The following is a 27,845-nucleotide window of genomic DNA, read 5'->3' on the forward strand; positions in this document are numbered from 1 at the left end:
CTCCAATCTCTGCAGTACCCATACCTCTCTGCCCATGTTCTTCCCCAGCCCTGGCTGCAAGTACATGTCTAATGATGTCTAGTTTTGGTGGGGGTCACAGGCAAGTAGGAAAGGAGAGTAGTAACAAGCCCAGCAATAAAAATCAACAACACAATGACCTGAGATGGAACGGTCAGGGACCTCCATGGTAACCCCAGGGGAGGAAGAGGAGTAGGTGTAGACGGCATAAGACCCATGATCTGTGACCTATAGATCACTATGGGTGTTGCCTCTTAGCCACATTTCTGTTTTCCTAGCTGCCTTGAAGACCTTTTCTCCCTATGAGCCCATGTTCCTTTCTGCCCAGGGTGTATGGCCTTTCTCCTTAGGCTTCAAAGTTTTCCAAAGTCTTTCACTCTTCCTCTACAATACGCCGGAGCCTCCTTGATGTCAACTGATGCTCCAGAGCTATTTGGGTAGGAAAGACAGCTTTCTTCTCTGGCATGGAGGCCTGCAGAAATTGGGTGGCCATGCACTAGCAAGGGTGTCATGAAGTCCCCTCTTGCAGCAAAGCTGCTCATGACTACAGGATCTTGGAGGAAGATGGACTTAGGCTCCAGAAGAGGCATCCAAGGAAGATGGCAACCCTCTGCCCACTCAGCAACCCTTTGCCCATTCAGAAAACCCCAAGGTTGGGACAGAGGAGCCTCTGTGGGCAGACTCACGACACACTGGCTGATGCAGGTACGGGAGTGTGTCGTTAGTTCTCTCTTTATATAGACTCTGGTTCTAGAAACAACAGCACAGCCAGCCGGCCAGGGCCAGCACACTGATGGGCCGGGTGGGGTGGACTATTTACAAACCCAATGCAGGGCTGTACCATGGCCGCGTCCCTAAACGGCTCAGCCATGACACCACAATAAGTTAGAGCTGGCCAGGTGGGGCGGGGTGGGGGCTGTACACACAAGTGCTGGGGGGCTCAGGGCCTCAAATACTGTCGAGGGCCGGGGCTGTAAACATGGCCGGGGCGGCCCTGCCCACCCCTAGTGGTCTGTAACGACTGGAAGCAGAGCAGCCCGGGCAGGGCCGGGAGGGGTCAGGCATCCGACAGGCAGCTCTGGATCCGGTCCACCCACTGCTGGGCCGAGGGTACATCCTGGGCACAGAAGTTGTAAACGCGACGTGTTGTCCTCACCTGGGAAGAGCAGGTTACTGACTCCACGGACCCTACAATGCCAAGCCCCTTGCCCCAGGTGTTCCCCACCCCTTGGCAGAGGCTCACATCAAAGAAGGCCTTCTCATCAACAGTCTTAGGTGCACCTATGGTGGGTGTGCCAGGTGCCACAGCTTCCACCTCTGCCAGGTCAATGACACCCTTGCATTCTGTGTCCACTCGGTGGTCATAATAACGCAGCTGGGGTGAGGAGTAAGAGGCACAGAGTTAGCACAGGCTTATCTTCCATTGTTTCCGTTGTCCCTGCCACTCATTACTCACCTGGTGCTTGGTCTTGTCTAGGACAAACCAACGGGCCTTCCAGGGCTTCATGAAGGCTCCTTTCTTGTAGAGAGTGCCCTCATAGGACCTGCATTTATATCAGAATCAGGGCTGAATTAACTGTCAGGTGGGGGGCTACGTCTAAAAATTAGATGATGGGTCAGTCCCTCTATAGTCATCATGTGACAGACGCTGGCCCCAAACACCAGAACTTTAATGGTGTTGGAGAAGCAGCCCCATGAGACACATACACTCCCCATCCCCAAAGAGAGGGAGAAGAAACAGTCAAATCTATGAAGGCCACCAGAGTAAAATGACCCTTCCAGGCTCAGAGTAGAATGGATCCTGCCTGGCCCCGGTTTCCTCTGGTGGCAGTCTCATGGGTACCCCTTAGCTCTGTCTTAGCCCTGCTACAGTCACCAAACTTCTGATGCTGACCTCTGCTTAGGCAACTGTCATAGCTTCTACAAGTCCTTCTACCTAAAGAAAATACTAAAGTTCCCCAAAGAGCCTAGCCCCGCTAGAAAGTCATGCATAGGCCCCAGTCCAGAAGTAGCTATGCAGCAGCAGGAGCTGCCTCTCGCACCTGTTCTCGCTCTCAGCCGTCTGGAATTGGCTGTACAGGGTGCTGGTGCTCCGTCGGGCGGCCTGACGAGAGCTGGATGTGGTTGAGCCGCTACTCTGGTCACTGTCCAGGCTGAGGCTCAGAGTAGAGCCCACAGGTCCCTCCTGTAGATACACACCTAATGACCGGCGGTGGTGGGGCACAGTTGACACCAATAGTGAGCTAGGGGTTCCCTGGAGGAAGCAAGAATGGAGTTTCATCAAGGCTGACCAGCCTCCTGGCAACACACATACTTGGTGTTCCTCGGCCCAGCCTACCATCCCCACCGCACTCACACGTCCATCTTGCCGGCTCTCAAGGCGCTGCGCAGCCTTCACCCGGTCCCAGGTATCTTTCCAGCGTTCAGAAGGTCGGCCTAGCTCTGTCTCCAACCGCTGCAGCTCCTGGGGAGAATTAGTGGACAAAAAGAACATCCAGGAGCTGAAAAGATAGTTTAGCAGTTTAGAACACTTGTTCTTAATAAGGAGCTGGGTTTGATGCCCAGTATCTATATGGTGGTCACAACTCTCTGTAGTCTCAGGGATCCAATAAGTAGCTCTAGGAGATTCGACACCCTCTTCTGACCTTTGTAGGTACTAGGCATACGTACGGTACATATATATGCACGCAGGTAAAACAATCATACACATTAAGAATTTTTTTAAATCTAAAAAATATTTAAAAATGAAACAAATGACAGTAAAAAAAACTCCAGACTGGGAGGGCACAATGGCTTACCCAGTAGAGGTGTTTGCCACCAAGCCTGTCGACTAAAGTGCAACCTTAGGACCCACATGATGGACTATGAGAATTGACTCCTGAAAGCTGACTCTGACCTTCTACCCGCACACATACACAGACACACTAAATAAGTAAATGTAAGCCGGGCAGTGGTAGCGCACACCTTTAATGCCAGCAAGCAGGAGGCAGATAAAGGCTAATCTCTGTGAGTTACAGGCCAACCAGGGCTCTACAGCAAGATCCTATCTCAAAAGATAAAAATAAAAATGGCATTATATAGTTCATAAGGATATGAATAAACACTGATTTTAGTTTAAGTAACGCACGCCAGAAAACAATATAATGATATCTTAAAACAGAGTGTAGTGTGTAGGTTTAATCAGTATTCTCTCAGTGGGGGTGGGGGGTAGAGTGGGAGCTTGAATGTAAAAAATTGCCACATCTGAATTGTGTATTTAGAGAAAATACCCTTTAAAAACAGCAACATTTGGGCTAAGTGTAGTACAGTTCAGTGGGAGAGCACTTGCTTCTCACACACAAAGTCCTGGACTCAATATCCAGCACCACTACATAACTAAAAGGAGAAAGGAGTGAGAAGCAGGTAGGCAAAACCAGGCATTGTGTTTCTTTCCCATGTTTCTAGCTACCTGAGAGGTTAAAATAAAATAGGGATCACTTGAGCCCAGGAGTTCAAGGTCAGCCTAGGGAAACACAGCAGTGCCCCCTCTTAAAAACCAATGAGAGTTGAGGTGTTAGTTTACAAATGCAACCCTTAAACTGGAGAGGCTGAAGCAAAAGGATCAGGCCCTCTTTAGCTACCAGACCTGTCTGAAAGAATAAAAATAGCAGAGCACAGTGGCATTTGCCTTTAGTCCCATACCTCGAAGCCAGCCTGGAATAAAGTGTGAGTTCCAGGTCAACTTGGGCTAGAATGAGACCCTGACTCAAAACCAACAAACCAAAATAACAACAAACACTCTAGATAGATGATAGGTAGATAGATGATAGATAGATAGATAGATAGATAGATAGATAGATGGATGGATGGATGGATGGATGGATGGATGGATGGATGGATGGATGGATAGACGGACAGATGGATGGATGGATGGATGGATGGATGGACGGACGGACAGACAGGATAAGATATGTAAACAGCCATGTACCTTGTATGCATGCACATGGCTCAGTGACAGAGCACTTCCCATGTACATACTTACAGGATACTGGACCTGATTCACTCATCTACAACACCACCAAAAGGAAAGGAGGGGCAGGGGGACATTTTCAGACAAAAATAGAAGTTTCAGGGAATGTATGACCAGCAAATCTTTATTACAGGATACTGAAAGTTTTTAAGACTGAAAGAAACTGGTATTAGGCTAGATATAAACAGGAAAAAAAAGTGATTATTAGAAGCTAGACTGGAATATGCCTGCTCTTCTAGCTACTGAGGAGACTGAGGCAGAAGAATATCAAATTGTAGCCAGCTAGAACAACTTGGAGAGACCTTGTCTCTAAATTTAAAAAAAAAAAAGACTCAAGTTATAGTTATACCTCAGTTGGTAGAGCACTTGTCTAGCATATATAAGGTTCTGAGTTCAAATCTCAGCACTGGAAAAGAAGAGAGGAGAGGAGAGAAAAGATACTGAGAATGTCAAAAAAATAGCTTTTCTCTCATTTTAAAAACAAAGTTAACAAAATAAAGTATTATGTGCATTGATACCATAGAAAAGTTAAGTGGCTGGGAGCTCACCAACTCCAGCTGGACTGGGAAGGAACAAGCATAGGACCAAGCTAGTCCCTCTGAATGTGGCTGACAGTTGTATGGCTGGGGCAGACTGAGGGGCCACTGGCAGTGGCACTGGGATTTATCTCTGCTGCATGTACTGGCTTTTTGGGATCTTATTCTCTTTGGATGGATACCTTGCTCAGCCTAGATGTAGTAGGGAGGACCTTGGACCTTCCACAAAGCAAAGTGCCTTGCCCTCTCTTAGGATTAGATGGTGGTGGGATGGGAGGGTGTGTAGAAGGAATGGGGAGGGGAGGGAGTGGGAATTTGGATTGGCACAGCAGGTCGAGCTGATTGAGGTGACAACAAAAATAAAGGACTCTGCTGATCTCTGTACTATCATTCTCTGTACCTTCATTCACAAAACACTCTCTCTCTCTTTCTCCTCTTCCCTCTTTTCTCTCTCCCTCTCCCCCTCCCTCCCGTCCCTCCATGTCTCTTCCAGTAATAAGCCCTTTGGACCAGGTCCCTCTAAGGTACTCACGTAGTCATGAAGGAAACACAGCCAGCACAGAGGAGTGTAAACTCTCTCCTGCTTAGGATCTGAGGCCCACACCCTTCTTACTCAGCCCAATGACCCAATGAGGGAGGCCATGCCACAGACAGGACCTGCCACCCTGTACACTGTCCCAACTACCACACACCAACTACTAACAATTCATTTGGCCCTTATTCCTTTCAAAAGTTCTCTGTCCTTGTTTGATTCTGATTCCTGAGCAGATATGCCCAGAAAAGGTGGCAAGTGGGAGGTGACAGTGACTCTCTAAGGTCCAGGGCTGGAATTCAGTTGCTACTCACTAACAACTAAGCAGACATAGAATGGTTCCTGGAGAAACCCTGCCCGCACTAATGCCCTGGTGCTGCCTAAGTTACTTAAAGCAAGGTACTAGAGTGTAGATGTGGTCTATACCACAAAGGTCCATGGAAAAGTAAGATTTGTCCCTGGGTAACAGAATAGGAAGTGATGCAATCTTAAGGGGTGGGGTCTGGTGGAAGGTCCTTGGGTCACATAGAGAACTTGGGAGACTCTGCCATGATATGACCCAGCCCAGAGACTTATCAGAACTGAGTATATGCCCTTGAGCCTCCAAAACTGCAAGCTAAATAAATTCCTCTACCTTGTAAATTAGCCTATCTCCAGTATTTCCTTATAGTGATCAAAGCTGACTAATATACCAGGTCAAGGGATATACATATGCCAAACACCAAAAACCAGGTCCTGGGTCTTGAGAGTATCTGACACATGCTTTCTCATCACTGCTATCTGCAAACATCTGTTAGCATGGGACAGAGACCTAGGAACCACAACTACCCCAAGAAAGCAAGCAGTTCATATGGTGGCAGAGTCAGAGCCACTCTAGTCCCTAAGGGACATATGCACATACGTACAGGCATGGCCTTGGTGTCTGAACAAGTGGAAGGAGGAAAAAGAAGACCAGGCCCCGCTCTGGAGCAGCACGTACCTCCAGCAGGCGTGAGATGGCATCAGGCTGGACTCGAGGGCGGCTGTCATAGCACGGCCATACCACACGGCGCCTGCTCTGAGGAGCACCTCCATCAGGCCGTTCCTCTTCTGGAGGCTCAGGGGGCCCCTGGGCCAGCTCCCAGTCATACGGGGGGCCCTCAGCCAGCGTCTCCTCAGTGTAGAAATCCCACACTTTCAGATTGGACACGTTGCTGTAGGGTCGCAGCACCTGGGAGCAAGCCTTATGTTCAGAAGCTGGGCCATGCAGGAGCTGCTGCCCCAGCCAGGCCCCCATTCACCTCTGTGTCCTCGGGTGCATATGTGTAGTTGTAGAACATGGGGGTCCTCTTGCTCAACCGGTCCACATACTCCCACACAGACCTGCATGCCAGCTGGCCCCTGCGTTCACCTTTCTCCTCATACAGCAGCCCTGCACAAGAGCAGCACTGAGCTTAGGCCCCTCTAAGCCAGGGTTGCCCCAGATTTCCTTCTTCCTACATACCCAGCTCAATACGCTCATAGTCAGAGTCCAGCAAGAAGGTCCGAAAACGGCGGGATGCATGGTGGTAACCGAGGAACTTGAGGTAGAACTGACTGAACTCAAACTCCATGGGGAACTGCAAATGGACCTGTTTGAAGCAGCGGGTCAGAGGTCAGGTCAGGGAAGCACTGCTCAAGCCTACCCACATGGAAACCTGCCTACCTCAAGGCTACCTACCCACCTGGTGTACACAGTCTAGGAACTGGAGGAAGACGGGTGTGAAGCCACTGCTCTGCCCAGCTAGGGTGTGGGCCCCACGGTGGCTGAAACGATGACCAAAGGATAGCCACTCCTTTTCCACCAGCAGGCGGAAGCCCTCCAGAGTGCGATAGAAGGGGTCTGAGAGCAGCTGCACCAAGGACACCACCTGCCAGCACCACCAGATATCAGGAGGACATCTGAGGACCCTCCCCCACCCTCTTCCCGGCATCTGCCACATACCTGAGTGGTGATGTCCCAGCCATCCTCCAGGCTCACCAGGACAGAGGAGCCTGAGTCTAGCAACTCTACTACCAGCACCGATATCTGCAGCAGCTTGTGTATCTGCAGGGACAAACAACCCGCTCTGCTCGGCTCATGCTTGCATCGTTCCCCCAGTCTGTCCATCCCTTCCAGAATCCCAGTGACAAGGAAGACAGATTCAGACGTCCCTGTCCTTGCTGGGTGTGGTAGAAGATACCTATAATCCCAACACCTACGAGGACTGATTGCCACAGTTCTAGGTCAGCCAGTGCTACATAAGAATAAGTCCCTGCCCTTCAGTGCCCAGAAGTCCTCCCTCAGTGCTCTAGTTGTCACAGGGCACCAGTGACACGATACTCATCTCCATTCTCTAAAAAGGACAAAGCAGCAGAGGGCCCTGTCTCACAAGTTGAGTTCCACATCAACCCCCCACCTGAACACAGCAAACTGGCGCTCCAACATCCCTTTCACTGTTGGTCTGCCCAATTTCCTATAGGCCCAGACTGTCAGCTGCCTCCCAGACACCATAATACTACATAGGAAATGCCCATCACCTCCCCCTCCTCCTAGTACCCAACATATCAAATAAGCAAACTCAGACCTAAAGGTAGACCTAGCACTCAGGTGGGCAGAGAGGCAGAGACAGTGCAGAGACCTGAATCAGCCATTCCGAGTCCTCCAGTGAGCGCAGAAAGGAGGCTGAGCTGGACTCAACGACAGGGCAACCAGGTACACAGGCCTTCAGCAATTTCTTGAAGCTGGCTTTTACCTGCCTTGCCTCAAACACCTCAATAGGAACTAGCTCCCACTGTTGCAAGGGATCTGGGCGCACACCCTGGAAGAAGGCCAATGAAAAGCTGTAAGCCAAACCTAGCCCTGGGTTCCCTTGCCTAGCTCTGTGCCCCTATCCCAGTTACCTTGAGCTGAGCTTTGTCACCAATGATGTAGAGGGCTGCCCGCTGTGGTCGCAGGAAGCCAGAATCAGGTGGGGCTCCGTTGGTGTGGGGAGTGCTGAGGAGATCTCTGCCAGCTAGCCTAGAGCCCACGTCAGCACCAAGCCCAGTGCTGCGACCACTGGCTCGGACACTGCTCCATTTACCTGCAAAGGAGATAACAAGTAAGCACTAGATTGAGGTCCGGGCACCACTTACCTGGGGCTGGCTGGGCCTGGCCTCCAGGGAGGGGACTGAGTTTCCAGGCAGGGCAGTGTGGTCAGCAGGTCATGAGAGGGAGCAGGGCTGGAACACACAGATGCTAAGGCACATGGGGTGTGGCCTATGTTAGTGTCTGGAGTGGGCTCAGGTGCTGGGCAAGTAAGTAACTAGGGCTAGGAGGAGGCAGCTGTGCTAGTCTGTCACAAAGGGGCGTTAGTGCTGGGTGTGGAGGGAGATATTAGTGCCTAAGACATATTCATACTAGGGAGCCATCAGTGCCAGGTAAGAGGAGAGCCCCATTACGGTACCTCGGGACACAGTCCATCTGGAGGCCGAGGCCGCCATAGGGTTGGACAGCGTGGTGACCCTGGCTCGGGGGCTGGGCACTGAGGGCACAGCAGAGAGAAGGCTCAGGTTTGGTCCCAGGCCCAGGTTGCCAGAAGCTCCCACCAAGCCCCACTCCGAAGGGTCAGCAGCAGGATGGCCCCTTGTCTGGTCCAGGCAAGGGTTCTTCCCACCAGGGGCAGCTAGGCATAGAGGGTCTGTGATGCTGGGAAGGGTCAGGCTTTGCAATGCAGGGCTCTTCTTCAAACAGCTCCAAGCAACCTTATCTTCAGATTTTTCCTAGACCCTCTTCCTTTAGTTTAAGCCAGGGACTGTTTGATAGACAATTCTTGACAGAAGTGTTCAGCCTTGCCCACCCTCAAAAAATCACAAGAAGTACCTGAGAGCCTCAGCCTGGAGGAGACCTAGAAGCAACTGGAAGAGGAAGAAAGAAAGGCCAGAGGGCTAGGAGAACAATTTAACCTACAACACGAGCAGATCTGAGTCCTAGGACTGCACCAGGCACAGTTACAGGCTAGGACAATGTGGCAATGTCTGGGAGGAGTCTGAGTCACACCTCAGGTTTAAGTATGTAGAGGCCTCATGCAGGACACAGAAAAAGGTGTGAGGCAAGACAACATTACCCCATCCAATGCAAGGATCACTATGGCCAAACTCAAGGCCAGTCTTCCACACCGTGACCTCTCTGACAACCCCACACTACAGATGACAATTACCCAGCTTGCAGTGCAGACAGCAACAGACTTCTTAGGTTGCAAGCTGGAAACCCACATAGGGTTGAGGGAAGCCAGACTCCTGATCATCACAGGACAGTCAGGGAGGGCGGCCCTATACCCTGAATTTACACCAGAGCTAGCAACAGTAGCATTGGAGAAGGCTAGAGATGTCCAGGGGGACACTAGGGAAGGTGCAGGCTGACACTTTCTGAGAGGAAGATGCTGCCTGAAGGTGCCACTCAGGATTTCTGGCAGAAAAGCAGACTGTAGGACACATTTAACCACACAGAAATCAGATATTCCAGGGAACTGCACCATGGGTCAATCTGGCCTGTCCTCAGACTGGTGTCCTCAGCACTGGTAGCCAGCAAATGTTAACAAACACTGATGAAAACAGATGAGAAGCATGGGTTCAACAGGGAGTGAAGAAGCCTGGGGCAGAGTGGGTACAGACAGAGTTAAGGGCAGACAGCTGCAGGCAATGATAGACTGAGCCTGGCTCACACTTTTAATCTCATCACTTGGGAGGCAGAGGAAGGTGGGTCTCTGCTCAAGGCCAGCCTGGTCTAAAGAAAGAGTGAGTTCCAAGACAGCCAGAGCTACACAAAGAAACTCTGTCTCAAAATAACAACAAAAGAACAACAGACCTGGGAAGTCAGCTTATAGGAACCAGATGGACAAGACAGACAGACTTAGGACCTGGGCTACAAGATGGCTGTGTTCATGTGAGGTGCTACTAGCCTAAAAGCCATCAGAACCACTATGCTTTCAGGAACTAATCCCGAAAGAGAATATGAAGCCCCAAAACTTCAAGGGGGAGGGGGATACAGGGGACTTGAGGTTAAGGCCTGGCATACAGCTACCATCTGTTGAGCATACAAGATGGATTGGGGCAACTTACTCCCAAGTGATAATGTCGCATTAGCTTGGTAAGATGGACTCTGTAGCTTATGGTTCAAGAGCCTGGCAGACCTAGTGCTAAGAGATTTCTAAGCAAAAAGACCCAGCTTGACACACGTTAGGCTTAGTATGCAAGTTAGTGGCTAGAGTTGTACATCAAATAATCAACTGCTAAGGACCCCAACATCTACCAGCCAGGCCGTGAGAATCAGTGCCCATAACCCACAACTCACATGTCAACCAGTACTGGATGCAGGTCATCTGCCCTCATAGATTAGCATCAAGAGCATACACAGGACGCCACTCTTTTAGTGCTGGCACCCAGACCCACTATGCAAACACAGTCCAGCCCAAAGCTAGTGCTGGGCAGCAGGTCCCAGGCAGCAAAAGAAAGGGCTCAACTAGTAGCCAGAGGCACACACCTGATCTCTGGGCTTCCTTCAGACAACAGACCCAACTCATAATGACAGAAGACACTGCACACAATTATGATGACAGCAGTTCTCAGGCATGGAATTGTGTGGGTGCCTCACAAGCAGAGGTCAGCATGGGAAGAAGGTTAGCCTGGTACCCCTTTAAGTGCTTTCAGGTTGCCATGGAGGAATATATTGGAGAGGGGATGGCAAGGACAGTTAGAGCAGTGGAGACAAGACCCAAAGAGCCAGGACAGAAAAACATGAAGGCCAACTAATGGACAGAGGAACAGTTGTAAGGGGACAGGATAGACCAAGGATAAGAAAATGACTTTAAGGATGTTCCAAAGGCTGTAGGCAGAAGCAAACATAGCAAGGTATGGAGGGAGCATCTGTTGGACCTAGAGGCCTCTGGTAGATATCCTGGTCTAAGGAAGGAGAGGGAATGGACAGGCTTATGGTCAGAGGAGAGAGGGCCTCAGGACACTCACCTGGTCTGGGCAGTATTCCTGCCCTGTCCCAGAACACGGAGAAGGGTCCCTCTCTTTGTCCCATACCCAACATCCACAATCAAGACAATTCTGCCCCTCCTGGTTAGCCCACCATGAACACTGCCACAGCCTCAAAGTCCTCTTTGCTCTATGGCCACCATCCACCCAAAAGCGCCCTCTCACCGTGACCACCCATGTGGGCGGAGGAGAAGCTACTAAGTGTGTTTCGTCCTGATGAGTCAGCATAACGGGGCATGGAGCTGACCACAGCCTGCAGGTACTTCTCTTGCTCCAAGCTGCTGGAATCTGTCTGGGCCTGGCCTGAAAAAGGAGAAGGTGAAGTTGAAGTTGCAGCTGAAGGAGATGGAGATGGACAGGCAGGGTAGGCAGACACAGGCAGAACAAAGGAGGAGTACCTGGAGAAGGTGTATTCTGGGTCTTGAAGAGACCAACAACACCCTTGCCATGCAGGCCCCCAGAGCGTAGCAACACAGCCTTGGAGCGCCCACTGCGCCAGCAGACCACAGGGAAGCGGTTTTGGCGGTAGCAGCGGGACACACGCTGCAGGGCATTGTCCTGGATGCTCTGGGGAACAATCAGCAGTCCTGGATAGCTGCAGGAGTGGGAGGTATCATGAGGGTAGTTCTAAGGACCTGCCCCTTTGCCCACCCACAGAGCCTTACATACAGTATGTAAGAAGAGTCAACAGGGTAAGCACAATGGAACAGATCCATGGCTCTCAGAATCTGAAGGCCAAAGGTACTTTATACTTATCCGGGTGCCTCCAACAAACCTACAACCCAACCCTCTATCCACCTCCTGCCCATGCTCCTTGTTTCTCCAGGATCCATGGCTAGGACCCATAGCAAGCAGGGAAGATATCCAAGCACTGCCTACCACCCTAGTCAGCCCTGGAAAAATCTTCCTGGCGTGTCCTAGCCAGCCCTCACCTGCGACAAATGGCATACATGCGATTAACAGGAGAGATGCGAAAGGGCTCAGACTTGGCCCGGCTCAGACTGCTGCTCAGGGTACCTAGTCCAAGGCGCTGGTAGTCACGGCAACATGCCCGCTCCACCAGGCTGCTCATGGTCATGCGGTCAGAGGGCTTCAGGGCTGAGGACGGGGTCAGTGTGCTGGGCTCCAGCTCCTCTGACACTACAAACAGTATAGTTAGGAGTCATCTCCTCTAAAGACCCTCAACCCAGCCTAGCCTCCATGGGACCATCTCTAAAGACCCCCCCGGCCCCAGCCCAGCCTAGCCTCCATGAGACCATCTCTAAAGACCCCCCCAGCCCAGCCCAGCCTCCAGGGGATCATTTCTGATAGAGAACACACAGATTTCCCTGACCCTGCTCCCACCTGAGATCTCGTCCTCCTGGTCCTCAGGGGGTGGCTGGCCCCGATTCTCCCAGCCAGGGGGGTTATATTTCTTCCTAGTAACATACTGCCGCCCAATGGTCTTCTTAGCATTCTTCACTAGGTTCCGGGACAGGGTTCTGGGGTATAAAAGTCCAAGAGCAATGAGAAGGCAGGAAGTCCAGAAGACTATACTAGGTGCACAGCGAGCACCTTGCTGCTCTGGCTCTGGGACCCAACTCCATACCTGAGTGAAGGACCCTTGTCCTTAGCAACCCGTGGCGGCCGGCCAGGTGTGTGGGCTGAGCCAAGTGTGAATGCAAAGGTACCCCTGATATCTGGTGGGTACCGAAGCTTGTGTAGCTGCTTGCGGAAGAGCTCGGCACTGTCAGATCCCACCTCCTCATCAAAGGCCATTTTCAGCAGCTGGGTCAGACAAATAAACCCTCAGGGCTCTAAGTGGCCATCAGACATCATTCATTTCACAAACTCCCTTCCTATGGCATGTACATATACCACAAGGCAGGCAAACTGTGCCTTTTAAGGAAAGACATCATGTCCATGCAACTCAGGGTCCAATGCATAGACACTGAAAATTTCAGTGGCTACTTGATGAGGTCTCAGCTTAGACAGTTCACGCAAAACTTGGACTCAAAGGTCAATGCCCCCAGGATAAAGACAAATACGCAGAAGCCACTATTTCAAAAGGTCACATGATACCAAGCTGAGAGCCAATGTGACAGCCCCACGTCAACAACCCACTGGCAGGAAACCACACTAGCTGCAGGGGACAAAAGTCTACTCACCTGGAATGTGCAGGAACGGAGCTGCAGACCGTCCTGCAGAAGCTGGTCCACAGGGGTCTGGACACTAATGCGCTTCTCCTTGGTCAATGCAGCCACGGGAAAGGAGCGGACTACCACTTGCTCCCCCACTTAAACAGGTTAAGCAGTCAGGAGGAGAAAGGAGAAGAAAAGGATACATAATCTCAGGGTACCAGATATGGACGTTTTGGGTGGGTAGGAAAGGAGCACATTGGTCTGTCTCCTATAGGGCTTTGATTCTTTGAGAAAAGGGAAGGGAAAAGGGAGTTTTATCTACTGCAAGAGCTAGGGAGGCACAGAAATAAGGCTTACCCAGGGGGTCAGTAGGCATCCCTGTGAAGATGACGCGGTACGTGGTAAGGAAGACAGCACCCTCGGCTGGGAGTAGTGCAGGGCCCCCTCCACTGCCTCCTACACCCTCCTCACGCCCATCTGGCAGCAGGTACACTCGAAGGCCGTCTAAGACACACTCCTCACCAGGCAACAGGCGTGGCCTCAGAAGCTTGGGCTGTTCAGGAAATAGTAAAACTTAGAGCATAATCCAGGCCTCAAGTACCCACAGCCTGTCAGCCACCACTCACCTTCTGTATGGGGGGTAACCTCTTGCTCTCTCGGTGTACAGCCTCCAAGGTCTCAATGTGCATCTGGACAATGTCTAGGGGAGAGCAGGTCTCATACCCTGGGCCCCTACAGCCACCCATCTGAGGAGTACTCCCAAGCCCAGTTCCACCATACCTGGTACCATGACATGCAATCCCTTGAGGTGGTCGCTAGTGACCCCACTCTCCGTGCAGACCTTGTCCACAAAGCGGTTGATGAAGCGGACCACAGCCCCAGCTACATCACATGTCTCTGCATCTTCAAAGCCACTCTCTGTGTCATAGCTCTCAGCGACACTGCCCGCCATGCTGGGCCAAGAGGGGGTGTGTGGGCACCAGCACCACCACACCCCCACCAGAAGCCTTATCCCTGGCCCAGGCCTCACCACTGGCCCCACCCCACCTGTTGGTGACCAGGCTGTTGCTGGCACTCTCCAGGTCTCCCAACCCTGCCCGCTCCCGCAGCAGTCGGCTCTTGCTGCTGTCCAGAGGCAGCAGAAGGTAGCTCATGCGGTTGGCATAGTGGATGGCCTGGCTGAACACAGTGCTTTCCTCCTTCTGTACCAGCTCCTGCTGCTTCTCACGGCTTAGGGTCGGCCATAAGCGCCGCTGCTCTGAAGCCACATCCAGGGCAGATCGTTCATCATCCTGAGACTGTGTTTCCCCAACCTCCTGTCACAGTACCATATGAGTAAGCTGGGACCAAAGTATCTGCCCCCAACCCAGCCCAGGCCCAAGAAGTCCTGCACACCTGGGAGGGGCTCACATGATCATCAGAAGGCTCCAGGTATAGGGCCCGGATATGGGTCTGCACATCCCCATAGAACATGGCCTCCCAGAACTGTGGTGTGCTCCACACTACATGCTCCTGCACACAGCTGTATGCAAACTGTGTCACCCCTGGGCTCAGCTTCTGCAGAAATGAAGTTGGGAAAGGTTATGTGCACATAGGCAGGAGCAGACTAGAGAGGAAGCCTAGCCCCACCACACTCCCAACACTTACCCGGCAAAAGGCTGTGACCAGTGGCAGCAGTGCAGCCGCAATGCCATGCTCATCCAGGGAAGTACAGTCCTGTGAGCAGAGCCGTGAGTGATAGGGAGCCCCTCTTAGAGGGCGTCCACGTCAGTCCTACCTCTCTGGCCATCACAGACTAGGATTTCCTACCACTGCTGCCTCAGGCTTCAAAGTCAGTTGCAACAAGGACTCCCTTCAGCTCCCATTCTCCATAGACTACTGACCTCCCTCGCATCACACGGGAGATCCCTGCACCCCCTTTTCACTCTCACATCATGATCAGAGTCTCATAACTGTCAGAGTCACAGAGCCACTAGAGAACCCATGTCTACCCACCATATGACATCACTGGTGGATGAAGGTCAGCCTCACCTGCAGGCAGCAATTCATCATGCGGACGACAAAGTCAAACTGCTGATGGTCTAGAACTGCACGGTTCTGTTGTACATGCAGGTGAAGCTCATGGGCGAGGCAGCGACGGGCAGCTCGCCCCTTCAGGGCCCTGAGTACAGCTGGAAGCAGCTGGAAGCAGAGATAGGGGAAATGGAGAAGAGGAGGCAGTACCCAGCATCAAAAGCGTAGGCAGCCAAGCACAGGCTTCAAGCACAGAAAAGACTGAAAGCCAATGTAACAGGTGTGCTCAGGTTCTGGTTTTCACTGACTAGTGCAGACTAAATCATCCAGCAGACCCAGGAGCTCCATAGAGACAGTTCACGAGGACAGAGACAGAAGGTGTGCATAGTGGACATGCAAGTGTGGACATGTGCTCTGGAGGGAGGCCCCACAAGAACACCACACAACTCTTATTAAAATCCCAGACGTGTACATGAACACAATAAGGGAAGATGGGATGCAAAAAAATTATTAAAGTAACCAAGTCAGGCATGGTCACTTATGCCTGTAATCTCAGCATGAAAGAGGCCGAGACAGAGTAAGAGCAAAGCCAACTGTGCTACAAAGATCCTATCTGAAAAACTCCTCCCACACACAAACAACAAACAAACAAACACTCCAAAACACCATGGCACGTACAGGTCTACACTGTATAAAAAGCGTACATTAGACTGCTGTCCACGCAGATGAAGAAGCATCCTCCTATCCACAGGCTCAGCATTTACCACACTAAAGGAAGAACTGAGTCTCCTAAAGTCTCCCCAAGCCCAGATTAGAGGTTCCATCTGACAAGTCTTACCTTCTTTGCTTCAAGCATTTTCCCTTCAAACACATAGGAGATGCAATTCCGCACTACCTCCAGGCGACGCGCACTGTTGATATGAGGCCCACTGCATCGCTCTAGTATGGCCGCTAAAGAGACAGGACATGCTTACTTTAACTCCTGGCCTTGTACTCATCCTAAACCAGCGTGTCTTCCCCTTCAAGTTACATACTCATGGGGGGCCCTGAAGGCACTGTGGTCCTCCTCTCAGCTTTGACAGCTGGGGGTGCACCCTGCATCTTGGCCGCAGCCTGGTCCACAATCCACTGAACTGTGCCCTCATCTAGCCGGGGGAAAGGCCGGTGGGTCCGCCGCAGGTGACTGGCCTCACCTGGCCTCTGCACTTTGTGCATTGCCACAGCTGGGTATGGGTTTTCCTGAGGGAACATAGGCAGGCATTGGCTACTGGGCCAGGACCAAAGTGGAAGCATGCCCTCTATCTCACCCACCATACATTCTTATAGAGTTGCTCTGCCAGTTCCTGGACATGACGCAGGACACGGTGGGGATGGTTCTCATCTGCACGCATCCGTGCTACCTCATGAGCCACCAGCTAAGGGGGAAGGAGGCAAGATGATGAGGGTCAGTTGAGTGGGTTTAGGGAGGGACAAGTAGACAGGCAGGGCCAGGGATGTACCTCATCAAACAGGTCTGTGGAACGGTAAGGGACCCCTCGCTCTGATACGAAGCCTGCAAAGGCCATGCCCTCCAACACCTTCATCAGGAAATCATCCTCCACCAGCCCACGCTGGCCTAAGAATGCTGCCTGGAGAACACCAACAAGTTAGCTCCTCACAGACACATGGAGCCAGCTCAAATTCCAGCCTCACAGCCTACCTTATGGAAGCGAATGACGGGTTCTGGGTGGATGCGCACAATATGCAGGCACCAGCGGTAACCTTGTAGGAGCTGAGCAAAAAGCCGCAAAAAGACAGCACGAAGCTCCTTGTCCTGAAAGAACAAGTCAATGAAAGTGAGTATCAAGTCCATTAAAGGACCTTGGGTACTTTTCTCCACACCCATTTATAGCCAGACACAGGGTTTCCCAGGCACCTCTCTTGCCCCCTTTTGCCTTTCCCTACAGTGCTCTTTAGTCAAGTGAGTCCTACAAGTACTGAACAAACAGCTCTTGTCTACCGTTGACTCAGGCACAATCACCACAACTATCTGTAGATCTCCTTCCTGCCTAGGCTAGAGAAGCCCAAGGTCAGCTTGGAGGGAGGCTGAGTGTTTGAGCACCATCAGCCTGGCCATTAGAGGCACTGAATCTCTACACCAAAACAGTAGTGACCCCCACCTGCATCTTCAGGGAGGAAGCAGATGTTGTAGGGGGTGGGAAGGCAAGGTCAGCCAACTCCAGCTCTGGATCCAGGACCTGTGGAAGCAGAGAGGAGCAGGGACAACTGTATGGTGACCTTAGGCTCTTGGTTCCCTGGTTGTCAGGTGATGGCTCCCACAAGACCAAGGCACCAGCCCCACCCTGGCCCCAACCCTCACCATGCTCAGAACATTGTGGGTCTGGCTTTGTAGTGGCTCTGGCAGGGGTGGAATGTGCACACACTCAGGGACAGTCACCGTCCCTCCATCAAGATCAGCAATAATCACGTCCAGCTGTGCACCAAAGGAAGCAAGTGGTGAGAGAGCAGCAAGCCTAGGCAGTGATGTCAACACACGGCCAAGTCCTTACCAGCTCCTGAGTCTCTGCCTGGAAGGCTGCATTGACCCCGATAATGAACGGCGTCGGTGTGCTAAGGACTTCCAGAAGCTGTGCCGGCAGGATGGGCACATAGGTGAAACTGCAACAGGCCCAGAAGACACTGTAAGCTCCAGAGAATACAGGGTGCACAGAGGGATCAGGGGAGGCCAGGATGAAAGGCTAGGCAGAAAAGTACCTGTATCTGAGAGGGAAGAGCAGTGCCAAGAGGCCCCTGCAAGCATCTGCAAGACGTTGGTAGCTCCTGGACAAGAAGAGGACTTTGTGCTCAGTAAGGGCAGCACAAAACAAAGACAGCACATTGGTGATGCCTGAAGAAAGACAAGCTTGGTGAGGGAGGGCCTGTGTTCCTACTCCAGTACACAGGGAGCACCCTCACCTCTGAGCATCAGTCCCAAAACAGGAAATTGGGAGTGGGCTAAGAGGTAGTCTCACCCAGCTGGCGGAAGAGCAGGGCCACACTACAGCGGCTGACAGGCAGGGAGTCTACCAGTGGAGTCTGAATGACCTGCCGGTCACCAGCCCCCAAAGAGATGGTTCTCTGCAGAAAAAAAAAAAAAATGACCAGAGCTTAGAGTATGGTCTTGTGTCAGATCTGAGCGCTTGGCCCCAGGTAAGCTGACAAATCTTGAGATGGGACTGCCTTAGACGTCTGGAGGGAAAGGTCACACCCTGCCTCTGTTGGCTGAGCGGTGCTGCAGAGAAAACTCAAGGTAAGGGGTGGGGTCTGCCTCTGATCTGAATGGGGCAGGGCCTGAGTGGGCAGAAGAAACAAAGAATTCATACCGCTCCTTCCTCAACAGAGTCCAGCTGCACAGGACAGACAGACAGAGAGACACCATTAGACACAAGGGCACAGAGTAGGAAACAGATACATGGACAACAGCATCCAGAGACAGGCATACACCCAATGATCAAGAGAACAGAGAGAGAAAAGGCAAGCCCAAATAAGTAGACAGGGCTAAAAGGAGATGACAAAGGATGGCACCAAAAGCAGAAGGGAGTATCTAAGGCCTTGGGCTATGCGTACTCGACCAGTCAGACTGAGTGCACAACAGGTTCCCCACCACACCCCCTTCTGCCTCCTATGGCTGTACCAGGAGGGCCTGTGGCCATCCAGCTGTCTCCAAGACCTACCTGAGATCCCCCAGCTAAAGGGACGGTACATGTGAGCAGGTTCCCAATCACATTCTCGAGGCACACATTCAGGCCCTCCACATGGATAGCATAGATGAGACCAAGGCTATTCTGCAACCAGATAGGAAACAGTGGTACAGCTGACAGGGCTACCCCATGCACTGCCTTGCTGCTATGGTGGCCCTCCTCACCCTGAACACTTCTGTATGGTCCAATCGAGACACCAGCACCAGAGTCTTTGGAGCAAAAAGCTGGCCAGGATGGGCTGGTGCTGTGGATGACAGCCGTGCCTGGCCTCCTTCATCTGCCTCTTCCTCCTTCTCTGTGGCATCTTCAGCGCACACCACTTCCTGCAGACAGAAACCCATTCTCCTGGCTCTCATCAGAGTCATTCCATGAGCCCAAGTGGAAGACAGAGGTGACTCAGACCCAGCCTTCCCCAACAGGAACATACCCCCAGAGGTAGAGCAAGCTGGCCATGGCTCAAGGCTCAGCTTCACATGTTGCACACCAGAGCTTACGCTGACCTGTGTAGACTCCACTGGCTCCCAGAAGGTCAAGCAGGCGCAGTAGTGCCTCTCAGAGTTGATGTCAGTAAGGACAGCCACAAAAAAAGTTGGTGGATTCCTCTCGGGACATAGCTGCCACCCACTGGGCTGGCAAAACTGCAGGGAGGGATCAGTAGTTAGTGCCTGCACCCATACCTACAGTAAGAATTAGCCCCCTTTTCCCCACCACCTGCCCTCAAGCATCTGCACTGCCAGGGCCTGGAGTTGCGGGGCATATGAAGTACCTTTTTATTACCCAGGGAATACCTTAACCTCCTAGCCTTAGCCCTCTTGAAGGAGGACTCTGGCCTCACTATCAAGGGTGAAGCTTACAAGGGACACAGTGACATGAGCAAGACACCCTGCCTGTGAGGCCAGCTACCCCAATAGTAGACCTGATAACCCTTATGCTATGCCTCCACACTCACCAGCTCAATGCCCTGGGGGAAAGGGTTGTCCTCCCAGTCCTTCTCCGGGAAGCGCTGTAGGATCTGGCCCTGGCCTTCCCCACTCCCTGAGAACAAGAGCAGGTGGTCAGAGCACCTTCCCACTTCCCACTCCCCATCCCTCATACTATCAAGACTGGCCCAGGATGGAAACATCTCCTTCTCTTTTGGCACCAGACAAGCCTAGGTTCCCAGATCTACCATTTCTCTAAACAAACTTTTACACAGATAAGCCATTGGATAACTACAGACCTCAAGGCCACCATAAGGAAAATAGAGAAGCCCCTAGATCCCTCCTCCCAACTACAGTCCAGCCTAACCTTTCATTGTATAGGATCCTCTCAAGGAGGAGCAGAGTACTTCCAGTTAATTCACCATCTTCCCTGACTGTCAACCTGCAGCTTTAGCCCTCAGCCCCTCTCAGACAGTGAGCACCATGCAGACAGTGGGCATGTCTGAATACACACTGGGTACTTCGGTGATCCCTGTCACCTGTCTGCTCTGGGTCCATGCTCATGCCTGTTATCTGTGTGCAATTCAAGCCTCAGCTTCTCTTATGCTAGGGGTGGAAACACCAACCAGGGCTCCAAATTGCTACCTATGCACCGTACCTTAGAGACAGTTCCTCCTAGAGCACAAGTCTCAGAATTCAAGAGTTTAGCAGGTACCTGCCCTTTTGAACACTGGTGTTCCCAGGCTCCCTCTGTCTGTACCAACAGGGATGTACTTCTAACTACAGCCTATGTAGGTGGAGTGAAGGTTCCTGCCTGGGCTCACCCCTATATCACCAAATCAGGAAGCAAAGCGATGGTAACAATGATGACATATGATGACTTCATTTGAAGATGAAATATGGGATGGCATGGTTCTCAACCTCCTAATGCTGCAACTCTTTAATACATTATAGTGACTCTCCAACCATAAAATTATTTCATTGCTACTTCATAACTGTAACTACTTTGCTACTTTGCTACTGTTATGAATCATAATATAAATATCTGATATGCAGGATATCTGACGTGTGGTCCCCAAAGGGGTCACAACCTATAGGTTGAGAACCTCTGTGGTATGGAAAGAAAGTCAAGCCCCCTCACTTTTGCCTCTTACATATACAACTTCAAGATCCCTAGGACATAGTGCTCTCCCACCCTTTACAAGGACCAGCACTCAGGAGGCAGAAACAGGCAGATCTCTGAGTTTAAGGCCAGCCTGGTCTACATAGAGAGTTCCAGGACAGCCAAAGCTATAAAGAAACCCTGTCTCAAAAAAAAAGAAAAAAGAAAGAAAAAAAAAGGAAAAGAAAAGAAGAAAAGAAGTTTTCTCATGGATCCTCCCCACCTCAGTCTAAGTCCTAGAAAACTTCAATGTGCAATGGGCCTGCTAGGATATGATCTCACAACCACCAATCCTGGTCCACTTGGACAGTTGTGCTGAACCCCTAAGCCCAACAACAATACACAATCCCCAGGTTCCCTAAAAGCAAAAGAGCTGCAACCACAGGAGAACACCCATCCCTCTAGAATCATGGAGAAAATATCAAGGATGTGACTACTACGAAGGTCGCTGCTAAGCTGGAGGTGGTGGGGTGCAGGGGCCGATTATGACTCACAAAACCTCAGCTTCCTGCTCCCCTCCTCCCACCACTAACACCCTGCAGGCGACAGGCAACAGACAAGGAAGGGACAGGTGTCTGCTGGTGTCATGCCTACCTACACACACCCACGCACTTGTCCACCAAGACAAAACCCCCCAGGGGGTCCCTAAGGTCCAACCCTTAACAAGCCTGGGCAGTGTATGCACAAAGACATGCACACGTGTGTACACACACACACACACACACACACACACACAAACTACTCCTCCAGCCGTGGCTCCTCCCCCCACCCACTCAGGCAAGAGCCTCCTTGTGCTCGGCCCTAAACCACCATCTGGGCCCAGCCCTGGCTGGCACCCAGGGCTCACCCAGTTCTTGCCACGAGGCAGCAGGCGGAGGAAGGAAGGGAGGTGTGCAGGCAGGGAAAGCAGCCTCTGCTCTGCAGCCTTCCCTCAAGGCCAGAAAGGCTAGTAGCCTTCTGAGGGTTGTTTTTAGCAGCCTCTCCTCCCAGGGGAACGGGTACAGAGAGGACGGTCATCATCCATTACCAGCATCCCTCATCCTGTGAAAGGTTAATTTCCACTTCCTACTAGCCTTCAAGTCTTCTGAGGGTTCTACACTCTAAAGAGCTTCTTTCCTGAGACTTCCAATTGCCTCATAAAGGTAGATGGGTAGACAGCCAGGGGGCATCTCTCTTGAGCACCTTCTCTGGACCTTCAACAACCCAGGATCAGACCTCCAGGTTTCAGTCTGGTGCCTCCTCCTCTAAGAAGCTTGCTCTCCACTCTCTACCTAGATCTGGGGCCTGCAGCAGGACCCTCAAGTCTTCCACCTAAAAAGTATAACCCCCTCTCCAGGAAACTGGTATACTTGTCAGTAGCCTGACCAGACAACAAGTTCCCGTGCATGGCACAGACTACAGCCTAATTAGGGCTTGTTGAATGCATGTAGTCAGCTACATAACCATCTTTCCCCACACCCAACCCAACTCAAACCTCATAAACAAACAGGTTCCTCAGTCAGAAGTGCAGAACAACTTCCGGAGCCCTAAGGCACAGCAGGCCCTCCCAATAAGACCATGAAACAGCCTTGTAACTCTCTCCTTTGTAACTCTCACTCTCCTTCTCTAAGACCCCAGACTGCTGGCTTGCATTTTGGTGAGGGGTTTTCCCATGCTCCCTCTATCTCAGTCATCCACTAAAACCTTTTGGCAACAAGAGGAACCTGCAATGGCTGTACCTGACCCACCAAAGTACTGCCCACCTTGGGTAGAGAAGAAAATGAGCACCCTGCCTCCCTGTCCCAACAGAGCTAGGACTAATTCCAACAGCACAGCCATACACTGCAAAGCACTACTCTTTGGGGGAGCCTATGGGGGAGAGAAACCAAGGTCCGCTGAAGCAGGAATGGGAAGTCCCTGGCCCACTCTTGATTCCACAGGTTAGGTAGGCCCATACTAGGAAAACACACTGCGATCCCTGTACTCAAAGAACCTCAGCAAGAGCGTCCTCCAGAAACCAGGCTTATGCAGACTGGGGGCCTAAGTGGCAGGCTGGGAGGCAGAACACAGACCATGTATTCTGTCATCTGCTGGCAGCACCCCATCACCAGTGCCAGGCTCCGATGCCTGGAGGGCTAGCCACAGATAGTGTGGACTGTGGGAAGGCAACGAAAGAACAGCAGCTTCCCTTGACTGACCCACCACATTACATGCTGGACAGCACCAGGTAGCTAGCTGCTGCATCTAGGGAGCCCAGCTATAGGAAAAGGGAGGGAACAAAAGAGTACTACCTTCCTACTTTTCTAACTATCAGACCTCAACAGGAAGACAATGCCCCAGGCAAGCTGCAGTAGAGGACACGTGCAGAGGGAGCCTACAGCTTTTTCAGTTTTTCTCTCTGACCTGTCCCCAGTCCATAAACAGAAGCTTTAATCCAAAACCTTGGACCCTTAAGCTCCCAGGGTGGGGGACTGGGAGGGAACTGCAGCCATCCCAAACAGCTCCAACCTGCTCTAGAGAGAGGGCAGGGCCATGGGTGGGGACAATAGATGGGGCCCAAGAATGTGGCCACCTCATTACCATCAGGGCTGAAGGAGGCCAGGTCATGGAACAGAAGTAGTTTTCTTGGGTGATGGAGATCTAGCTCTTTCCTCCCCAGCAGTAGCAGGAGGGTACCTGCCAGGTTTAGGCCAGGTAAAGTGTCTCATACTGAGCACTAGCCAAGCGTCACATAATTAACTGACCACTTTTGGAAGCTGAGAAAGGAGTCTCAAGTTAAGCTGACTGGTCCTTATGCTAAGGAAGGTGTCTAGTTCAGTGACAAGACAAGGCATATACAGGATGCACTGTGACTCACCTGGTGAGGGGCCTATGCTGTACCAGCTGGCATCCTCTAAACTTTAGAGTATAAAGTGAAAAGGTCACACACAGTCCAGTCATTTACTGTCTGTAATCTTGCCTACTTTCCCTGAGAGGTCACCAACTGTAACCATTAGCAACCATGATGCTACCTCAGGTAGGACTCTGAACACAACCAGCAACTTAAAAAAGGTATCCAGCACCCAGGTCCTACACCAAGCAGCTCCAAAGAAAAAGTTCTCCTTCAGAACAAAAATAAGGTATCTTTTCACTCATACTCCTCAACCCAAAGGCCCCTGCATGCCCGCCCCAATGTCCTTGGGCAATTAGTACAGCAGGTCCTTTACCTTCTTCAGAGGCACTATCTAGCAATGTCCACACATCTGCTACCCAGAGTCTAGGTAGACTAAACTGCTTCCTTGGGCCTGTCCCGTGCTATAGCATCACATGTGGATGCTCCTGACAGCCTTGTAGTAGCTTAGATTAGTGGGATTCATCCCATCTCAAGAAGAGGAAACTGAGGCAGAGAGAGCACAGTGACTGGCAACAGAGTGACAACTAATGCAGCAGGCTTTCTTTTGACACATCAACCAGCTCCCAAATCATGACACCAAGACCTCTTATTAGTTATGAACGCTCGGCCTTATCTTAGGCTTGTCCCACCAGCTCTTATAACTTAAATTAGTCTGTTCATGTACACTTTGCCTCGGTGCTTTTTACCTTTCTTTCATTTTGTATGTCCTACTCCATGTCTGGCTGGCAGCTGCCTGGTTGGCCGGCCCTGCTCCCTTCCCCCAGATTCCTCCTCCTATTTATTTTCTCTGCCCACCAGCCCCACATATCCCCCTACTGCCTAGCTATTGGCTGTTCAGCTTTTTATTAGACCAATCAGGTGCCTTAGGCAGGCAAAGCAAGACATCTTTACATCATTAAACAAATGCAGTATAAACAAATATAGCATATCTTTACATAGTTAAACAAGTATTCCACTACATAAACAAACGCAACACATCTTTACATCGCCAAAGTAGTATTTCACAGCAAACTAATTTTCAGTGTGCTCCTCAGCTTTAAGTCTTTAGCTCCCAATACACATAACCCTTGACTTCAGCCCACACCCAGGGACCCAATTCTGGACTGGTTCCTCAAAGAAATGCCTCAAGGCTCGGTGGTTACCAATTCTGACCCTAGAAGGCAATGCTTAGAGGGTTCCATGGCCTTTTGTGTCCACAGTGATGGGTAATTTGAGAATGACTCCTTCACACCATTCAGGAAAAACAGACACCTTTGGCTTGAGCCTTCTATGCTGTCCTGCTCAGAGGACAGAAGTACCTATCTCATGTGTGGTTCTATGAGCAAGCCCAAATGTTCACAGAAAGTGTCTCACAGAGACCACCTAACCCTCCTTATATCACTCTCAACTTTCACCCCACCACCACACTTATCTGACCTGGTCTCTGGCTGCAATCCCTGCCTCGTGGGACATTTTTCACACTGTTTTCACCACCATTGAAGTCCATTTTGTTCCTCCAGCCTGGGCCCAGTATACAGCACTAGACCCTCAAGAGTAAAGCAGCCCTCAGCCAGCTTTGGTTCCCTGTTCTCCAGCAGCACAGGCTCTCCCTCTGTGAGCCAGTACAACACTGGTGGCAAGCCTCCTGCTCAAAGAAGAAGGGGGATGAAGACAGTGTGGTCTCTGCTTGTAGAACTCCCTCTCTGGAGGGAAGACATCTGCTCATGACTGAGTGCCAAAAGAGATATACTGGAATACATGAGAACAGAGAGCAATGGGTGCTCAGCGAGAGGGTCCTGAAAAGGTCTGGAGGCAGAGATGATGGTGGTGAAGAGGTTTTCCGGTGGGTGTAGGGTCCAGCATGTGGACATTAAACAGAGGCACTGTCCTAGTGAGGGCTTAGCAAGAAGAAAGGCAAAGAGGAAAGTTTAGGTCCTAAACGGTGACAGTGACAGCTGGACTGAGAAGCGGCAGGATAACTGCGTGGAAGAGATAACTGGAACATGCTAGGAGGCATGACCTCTAGGAATTCAGGGCTGCCTAGTCTGGCCACACAGCTGTCCCTAAGACACTGTCCCTCTGCAGGTGGAAGCGGACTGCCAGAGTGCAAATCCTCAGCCTCGGTCCCAGAACCGCACTCGACTTCTCTGTGCCCGATTCTCTCTAAAGATAGGGGCAGCAGCAAAGCAACCTCAGTGGGCTATTGGGAGGAATGAGATCATACACACAAAGGGTTGTGCAGGGCCTGGCACACTGAGGACTCTAGCCAACACCCCAACACTGTTGTCTCCATGGCTGTTGCTGATGTCACTGTCAGGCTCCGTTTTCTCCTACCCCCTGGGCTGAAGGGCTCTCAGACACAGGTGCTCACCCCAGATCAGGGCCTCCTAGACATGAGCACCAATCACCACACACTGATCCCCCACTGAGGGCCTGGCTTGCAGGCTTGGACGGCAGGGCGAGCACCAGGAATGCTCTTCTCCAAGTCTGATACTTTCTTCTGAAGTCCAACTCAATACCACCTATCCATTCGGGCAGTTTCTGAACCCCTCCCCCTTCACTGCCCCCCATCAAGCGTGCTTCAGGTTTCAGAACTAGCACTGGATCAGAGAAGCTGGAAAACCAACGTTCCGCCCCCCTCTCTGAAATTCCCAGACACAGCCACCGGCAGTCGGCCAAGGCGGGGTGCGCCCATCCCACCCAACTTGCAATCGGGGAGATTGAACTACAGCAGGGCCCACCCACCTCCCACGCCCGGGCCACACGCCCCTGCTCACCTAGGCAGACCGACACAGGTGCCCAGGTGTGGGAAGACGGCCCTTACACAAACCAAACAGTCCGGGGTCCTCGCGGGTTACCCCGGACGTCACGGTGGCCAATAACCTCTGAGACCTCTTCTCGCAGGCCCGGAGAGCTCGGCCCCAAGTCCTAATCCTGCTTCCGGTGGGGTCTTCTCAGCCTCGAGCCCTTAGACCCCATCCCTCAGCCCCCAGCTCGTCCCTAGGCGCTCAGCCGCGACACTCACCGCGCGGGTGCGGCCCGAACGCCACCAGCACGAAGTAGTCCGCGAGCCGCGCCATGGCAAGGGGCGCAGGCGGGCTCCACGGCTCGAGGATTCGATGGCGGCGCGCTCATGGCCCGGCGCTGGCCCTAAGCTGCACACTTGGGACGCCCCCGGCCCGCTTCTCTGCAGCGCCGCTGACCAGGGCTTCCGCCGCCATCTTCCCAGCCAGCCGGCCCGCCCGGGCGCTCGGTGAGCCTGCGCAGTTCTGCCCCTCCCGTGTAGGCGGGGTCTTGTGAAACACGCATCCATTGGTCCACTCGGCGTAGGGCGGGTCCCGAGGGCGCTGCTCCGCCCACTACTTCACGCTCAAGGACCAGCTCAACCCTTTGGGCGGGTGAAGCGGACGGCGGCCGGGGCGGGTCAGCTACCCTTATTCCGCGGCCGACATTTCGACCTGAGACACTGGTTAGGACCAGAGCGTATTTCCCCCGTCGAAACTGAAGCCCCGGAATGAAGAGAGGCCTGGACCTCACCCTTGGAAGATCCTAATCCCCGGGGTCAGGGGCGTGGTCCCGAGGCTTCAGCTCGGTAAACCGCTGGAGACCAGGCCTTGTGCTGTGAGTCTCTCAAACTAGAGGTTCAAGTCAGAGGACCAGGGCTTCGCCTCAAACGCTGCCAAACTTGCGACAGCCAAGGGAAAAGCTTCACTTTTTGATGAGTGGAATGTCCAATACCTGCATTAAAACAAAATAAAACAACATTTGCTCCCTTCCCAACGTGGGTCACCTTCCTGGGAGGTCAGACCACCCTGGAGGTCGGGGGTTAACCGGGCCTCTAGCAGTGACACAGAAATGGGTAAAGATCTGGACACTAGGGAGACAAAGTCCTTGACCAGGGAGGATCAAAGACGGGGCTTTTT

General features: G+C 52.0%; 1 protein-coding gene across 5 annotated transcripts; it reads right to left on the reverse strand.

The window, feature by feature from the left end:
• Positions 1–734: 734 nt before the first annotated feature.
• Sbf1 (SET binding factor 1) lies at positions 735–27,160 on the reverse strand. 5 transcript variants are annotated; one of them, XM_087899168.1, is made up of 42 exons: positions 26,948–27,160; positions 19,939–20,024; positions 19,490–19,627; positions 19,154–19,312; positions 18,963–19,073; positions 18,612–18,635; positions 18,261–18,366; positions 18,004–18,136; positions 17,799–17,907; positions 17,609–17,722; positions 17,409–17,486; positions 16,949–17,062; positions 16,749–16,877; positions 16,566–16,664; positions 16,284–16,488; positions 16,088–16,200; positions 15,268–15,417; positions 14,884–14,952; positions 14,647–14,793; positions 14,284–14,552; positions 14,017–14,189; positions 13,863–13,936; positions 13,594–13,789; positions 13,264–13,391; positions 12,705–12,883; positions 12,461–12,597; positions 12,049–12,256; positions 11,515–11,711; positions 11,282–11,419; positions 8,542–8,619; positions 7,997–8,178; positions 7,735–7,914; positions 7,059–7,160; positions 6,799–6,984; positions 6,579–6,705; positions 6,376–6,506; positions 6,075–6,305; positions 2,375–2,482; positions 2,061–2,272; positions 1,475–1,562; positions 1,262–1,393; positions 735–1,174 (listed from the first exon to the last, which is right to left on the reverse strand). In XM_087899168.1, exons 1-42 carry the CDS (start codon positions 27,000–27,002, stop codon positions 1,076–1,078), a joined length of 5,694 nt encoding a protein of 1,897 aa, XP_087755294.1. In that variant the 5' UTR covers positions 27,003–27,160; the 3' UTR covers positions 735–1,075. The 5 variants fall into 5 exon arrangements, with proteins under 5 accessions (XP_087755294.1, XP_087755293.1, XP_087755295.1 ...); XM_087899167.1 differs by having other exon boundaries at positions 14,632–14,793; positions 26,948–27,159; XM_087899169.1 differs by lacking the exon at positions 18,612–18,635 and having other exon boundaries at positions 14,632–14,793; positions 26,948–27,159.
• Between the last annotated feature and the right edge of the window lie 685 nt (positions 27,161–27,845).

This window comes from Myodes glareolus, chromosome 19 (assembly GCF_982192425.1).
Source record: "Myodes glareolus chromosome 19, mMyoGla1.1, whole genome shotgun sequence".
Classification (NCBI taxonomy): domain Eukaryota; kingdom Metazoa; phylum Chordata; class Mammalia; order Rodentia; family Cricetidae; genus Myodes; species Myodes glareolus.